This window comes from Strongylocentrotus purpuratus, unplaced genomic scaffold (assembly GCF_000002235.5).
Source record: "Strongylocentrotus purpuratus isolate Spur 01 unplaced genomic scaffold, Spur_5.0 spur5_scaffold_10, whole genome shotgun sequence".
In the NCBI taxonomy this organism is placed as follows: Eukaryota; Metazoa; Echinodermata; class Echinoidea; order Camarodonta; family Strongylocentrotidae; genus Strongylocentrotus; species Strongylocentrotus purpuratus.
In genome coordinates this window covers 8,653,587-8,659,096 of record NW_022145595.1, presented here as the reverse complement: position 1 = coordinate 8,659,096, position 5,510 = coordinate 8,653,587, and the positions used below count along the sequence as shown (strand labels likewise).

The 5,510-nt window shown below is 41.6% G+C and overlaps 1 protein-coding gene across 2 annotated transcripts; it reads left to right on the top strand.

Moving 5' to 3' along the window:
- The first annotated feature begins 3,092 nt into the window (after positions 1-3,092).
- LOC105441166 lies at positions 3,093-5,122 on the top strand. 2 transcript variants are annotated; one of them, XM_030979388.1, is made up of 3 exons: positions 3,099-3,423; positions 3,794-3,830; positions 4,270-4,356. In XM_030979388.1, exons 1-3 carry the CDS (start codon positions 3,229-3,231, stop codon positions 4,287-4,289), a joined length of 252 nt encoding a protein of 83 aa, XP_030835248.1. In that variant the 5' UTR covers positions 3,099-3,228; the 3' UTR covers positions 4,290-4,356. The 2 variants fall into 2 exon arrangements, with proteins under 2 accessions (XP_030835247.1, XP_030835248.1); XM_030979387.1 differs by lacking the exon at positions 3,794-3,830 and having other exon boundaries at positions 3,093-3,423; positions 4,270-5,122.
- Positions 5,123-5,510: the final 388 nt, after the last annotated feature.

Genomic DNA, 5,510 nt, shown 5'->3' with positions numbered 1-5,510 from the left:
TTAATTAATATCTTGACCTTGAGAGGGAGCTATACAACATAAAGTGTTTATTATTAACAATTTCATAACTTTAGAGTCGATTTCGACCGCGACAACGATCAGTGAATATTGTAGGATCCTTTATGCTTCCAATATGTTCATTTGAACCAAATTCACGACCCCATACCAAAACTTTGTATTACCTTTAATGGTACCAACAACACGCAAGGTGACAGCTGAGCTTCTAAATTAAGACCGCCCCTGTGAATGAAAACAATTGAATTGGAGGATTTTGTTTCACGCTCGCCCATGGCGTGGACACCCGAACCTTCAGAGTGTCTTGGTCGCGATGCTGCCGCTGTCTGTATCGGTAGATCTCACTTTCCAGGAGAGTCTGCCTGTCTTTCTGCCTGAAGAATAAGGTTTTGCTTATTTTTGTGGACATTTCATGGAAATTCCTGGAAGCAAGCAGGTGTAGACTGCGGTTGTAAAATTTTATTTTCACTATAGTCCTGAAGCCGAAAACCTGATCTGGACGGGATTGTTAGCATTTGAACATCTTTACTGGGTTTGATGCGGACATATCTGGTGACTTGTATAGGAACAAAGTTAAATTCATCATCAACTTATTGATTCCAAAGAAGATTGGCCTCTATGTGAACCTCTGTGCTATTTTCACAACCCTTTCATGCCTCTTTTGTATTTCTTGCATCTGTAATCAACTGCATCACCCATGCACCACTCCTACCCCTATCTAGTAGTCTCCTACACCCCTCCGCACCCATCTCGCTCCCTTCTCCTACCCATCTCTTCACCTGTTCCATCCTCTTTGCCACCTAGACGACCCTCTACAACCCTCTCATTTTCATCTCCTACCCATCTCTTTACGTATTCCATCCTCTTTGTCACCTGACACCCCTCTGTACCCCTCTTGCTCCCCTCTTGTTCCTCTCTCCTACCCATCTCTTCACATAGTCCACCATCTTTTCCTCCTGGACAACCCTCTGTACCCCTCTCACTCCCCTCTCCTACCCATCTCTACAAGTATCCCGCCCTCTTGCCTCCTCAGCACCCCTCTCTCGCCCCTATCTTCCCAGTATCTCGCCCCTCTCGCCCTATCTTCCCTGTATCTCACCCCTCCTCTCCCCCTTCTTTTCTAGCTCCCCTCCACTTCCCTCTAGCTCCTCTGAGCTTCATTATCCGACAAGCAATATTGCCTAGGCTTGCTTGGCCTGGCAGCATGATGAGTTTACCATGCATTGTGTGATGAATGCTCAGGTCCATGATCATGACTCTCATTAAGATTCCATCAGGGTATAATACCCGTCTCAATACCACCGAATCCGGGAGCAAAATGTCTGACATTTCTCGTAATAAGCTTTCCTTTTTTTTTCTTCTTCATCATGATTGACCTTTCTAGATCCTCTTTTATTAAACTGCAACATGAGTTCATATTTACATTATATTCATGTACCGGTAAACCTTTATTTCCCCCTGCTTTGGAACTGTGAAAGTATATGACGCCATTACAAGCCAAGCTGTTCTTATTGTTTTAACATAGACCGGCCCTTGCCCAAGTTTTCCATATTGTTATCCATGTACCGGTAAACCTTTATTTCCCCCTGCTTTGGAACTGTGAAAGTATATGACGCTATTACAAGCCAAGCTGTTCTTATTGTTTTAACATAGACAGGGCCTTGCCCAAGTTTTCCACATTGTTATTGACGTCTACCAACAGGGTCATCTGTCATGCTTAAAAAGTTGCCATGTTGAAAGGCTCTTAATAAAAGGTGATAGTTCTGTGCTGTGGAGATGCAATAAACTTAAAGGTTACACCAGCTTAAAGTTAAAAAGGCCACTTGCCCGATTTGTACATGTACTCCAACACTTAGAATACTCATTTTTTCGGTACTATGCGAACCCTTGTTGTTCGTTAATCATTGTTGTGCCTAAATTACATACTAAAGGTTTTCAGCCCTGCTATCGCAGTATCTAACCATGATGACAGTATTATTTATAGGAAGATGATCCAATTAAATTTTGGGGCCAGTAGGTCAACATCGAAATTGTCGGTTGACATTTGATTGTAGACTCATTGTTTTCATTGTGATATGTCACAAACAATTCCATCCATTTCCTATACCGAATTTAGGGCAGGGAAGATTTCCAGAGCAAATGGCCAGCTATTTGCGTCTGCACTTGCCAAATAGCCCGCTAATTTACCACAATAAATCGCTTATTTCCCGGATCAGAAATAGCGGGCTATTTGACCAACTGGAGCTGATGAAGACACGCCTTAGCAGCAGTATAGGGCCTTTGAGGGAGTTTTTAATCCGGGGGGTATTAATCCCTTTTAATCCTTAATCCTTTTTAATGACTTCCATAAAACAATAGGGAAGAGGAAATGAAATTTAACGAGGTATTTCCGGTCAGGAAGTGTGTTAATTAATGCAGGTATTTCCTGTCAGGATGTGTGTGAATTAATGCAGGTAGTTTTTTCATGGAAAGGGGGGCATCTGGGTCATAAAACTTGAATTATGAGGGTCTTTCCTCTGGAGGAAGTGTTTACATCATGAGTCATCATCATGGGAGAGGTCTGGGGATGGACGTGTTACTGGTAGGACGGCAATGACCAAATGACCAAAACAATGGGCCTGTGCCAGTTATGTTGTTTGTACGCAGGTACGTATCCGAGCAATGAGAATGCGAGGATCCTTCTTGTTGGAGTGACGTCACCATTGTGCTTGCTTGTGATTGGATGAGGGAAAAAGGAAGGGGTGACTGAGAGGGCGTAACCTAAGGGGTGAGGTAAGGTATAAACGTCGGAGGATTCGCACCATTTTATATCATAGACATCAGCGCTAAATTAGTGAATCATGCATGAGCCATTCATAGCTAATTAGCATTAATTAAAAGAACAATAGACTAATTAAGAGCTCCTTCCCCCATTTCCATCTTGAATTAGCAATTTTTTCCTCTTTGATTGTCAGAAGAGCGGAAGTTTTCAGACGCTGCGAATGGATGATTTCAATTAATCGTCTTGCTTTTGATTGGTGAAAGAAGACCCATGCTTGGTGGTGATTGGGCAACTAATTAAAGGAGTGCATTGAGACGTGTAGTGAAGAGACTAAATATACACCAGGGTGGTGTTGAGATAACGTATCACATTCAGCACTGAGCTACAATTCGTTCTTTGAAAGCATCTCTATAGCATATACCACACGTAGGTCTAACTCTTCATATATAACCATGATGGCCACTCGCTCACCGAAAAAGTCTACCACTACAACAGCCACCATCCACAACACTGTGTTAAACACGCCTAAGGTCAAGATACCAGAGAACAACGCCACCAATGTCTTACATCGGGCCAGTTTTTCAATGTCTCCGGTGGAGCAGAAGAAGCTCAAACCAGCAACCCCTCCTGAAATCTTGGCAATGAGGGTAAGTGTCCATAGTCAAGTAATATACTGATTTGTTTTACAAATTCAATATATCATGTTATGCTATGTGTTATTAATTTTGTTTGTAAACTTTTGTAATTCGGCTTAACGCCGCGATGAAAGTTTTCTTTGAAATAAACCATTTTGAATTGATTTGATTGAATTATATTATATGTATACTCTTTAATTTAAATGTTAATACTATACCTTACTGTCTTTGAAAATAAGAGTATCTTTGCATTAATAGATGCATTGCAAGTGAACTGCGTGAGAGAAGTGAAGCATGCGTATGCATTCCAACAAACTCGATTTAAAACAATTATATTCATGGTGTTGTCTTCTTTTCTTCTTTTTCTGTTGTTGTATCATAGGCACAAGGTGACAGAAAATGTGAAAGTTGGATTACGGGTAAGGAAGAGGCGGGGTGTCATTTTAGTCAGGAGATAATTAACGTGGAAAAATGTAAATTTGAAGCAGGTTCGAAACCATTTTATTTGGGTGGGAAGCGTTTTGCTGTAGTCAAGAAATTCAGGGGAGTCCCATACGTGAACATTCGAGAATACTACAACACGAAAGGTACTAACAGGATGCTCCCGGGGCAGAAGGGTATCAATTTAACGGGAGAAAATTGGTGGAAATTGGTCGAGGCCAAATTTGAAATCAGCGATGCTGTCAGAGATTTGAGTAACGTGAAGAAATAGTTTTACAACTTGATGTTTTTGTTTGCGGTTTTGGTTTTTTGATAATACAACATATAAACAAAAAGGAAGAATAAAAAAAGAAATTTTAAAAAAGTAGATAGTTCAAAAAATACCTGATTGACGCTCCTCCCTTTTTCCGCGACCAGGATACAATCGCCGAAAATGAATCAAAAACTTTCAAGATCCTTGCTCACTGCACATGGACAGCTATCTCCTTCACCACCACTCACACTAGAAGTCGCGATTATCGGATATTCTCCATCGAGACCCCCAGTTGTCCGCCAACTGCGGAGGCAGAATGCAGTCATAGAAGGAGTGATTACCCCAAGGGGAACAAGCAGACCTCCATCTCCATCATCCTCCTCGGGTCAGATGGAAGTAGACGTACCTGAAAAGGTCCTTAGAAGTCTCCAGAAACTTAGCAGAAAGCGAGGAGATGGAGGTGGCTGCGGAGGAGGAGGAGGAAGAGAAGGACGACAGACTAGACACAGATGTCAGATTGCAGGAGACGGTGACGATGGAGGCGAAAGACGACATACATTTTCCTGTAGCACCTGTCCTACACTGTAATAGCCGTCAAGGCACTTTCGGGTCTTATAAACGAGGCGGTGCATCAGTCGTGCACAGGATGCAGACTCAACTATCCTAGCCAGAAAGACCATGAGGACTGTATGTGGTTAGAGTGGTCAGACACGACAGACAAGTATTTCGATGAGGCCATCACCAAGCTCACCGAGGAACGATACTTTTGCATCGTTAAATTGGTTTACATCGTAATCGTGAATAAAATGTTTGAGGAGGAGTTGGACGCTTGCGTGCATGGAAGGAGCCACACATTTGTTCACAACGAACTGAAAAAGAAGGACGTTTTGTCAATCATCATGAGCAAACTAAAGGAGCTTTAACCGGAAATTTTAAAAAGTGGATTTCGTTTACCCTTTTGAAGTAATGTATCCACGTTGTTTGTTTTTTAAACAAAAATTCTTTATAATGTATAGGTTAAATAAAAGTAGCAATGATGTTTGCGAATGAAAAAAAATAGAACATTACTTTTGTTGCATTCTCATATTTTCGTGCAAATAGTTTTCCCGCTTGCAACCAGATTGAAGTGTATGCTGAATGTCATTAGTGATGTGCACGTGGACGTGACGATTGGGTATTGGAAGAATACGTGGGAAAGATATACTCATACGAAGCATGAAACTGGTTTTAGTGGTGGTGAGAAACTATTTTCGATTTGTCAAGAAAGAAGGTGCGATTGAGTTGTCGAGAAAACAAATAAAGCAATGACTGGAAAGTGATGTTACCTCGGTGTTACCTATACTATTCATCGTCCGTTGTGAGACGGAAATTTACGAGAAGTAGAGTCATAGCGTATGGGATAGTT

Excerpts from the sequence above, each read along its gene's own strand:
- LOC105441166 (XM_030979387.1), top strand. The coding sequence starts at position 3,229 with ATGATGGCCACTCGCTCACCGAAAAAGTCTACCACTACAACAGCCACC. Across the intron at positions 3,424-4,269 it reads CTGAAATCTTGGCAATGAGG|GATACAATCGCCGAAAATGA; the intron begins GTAAGTGTCCAT and ends TTCCGCGACCAG.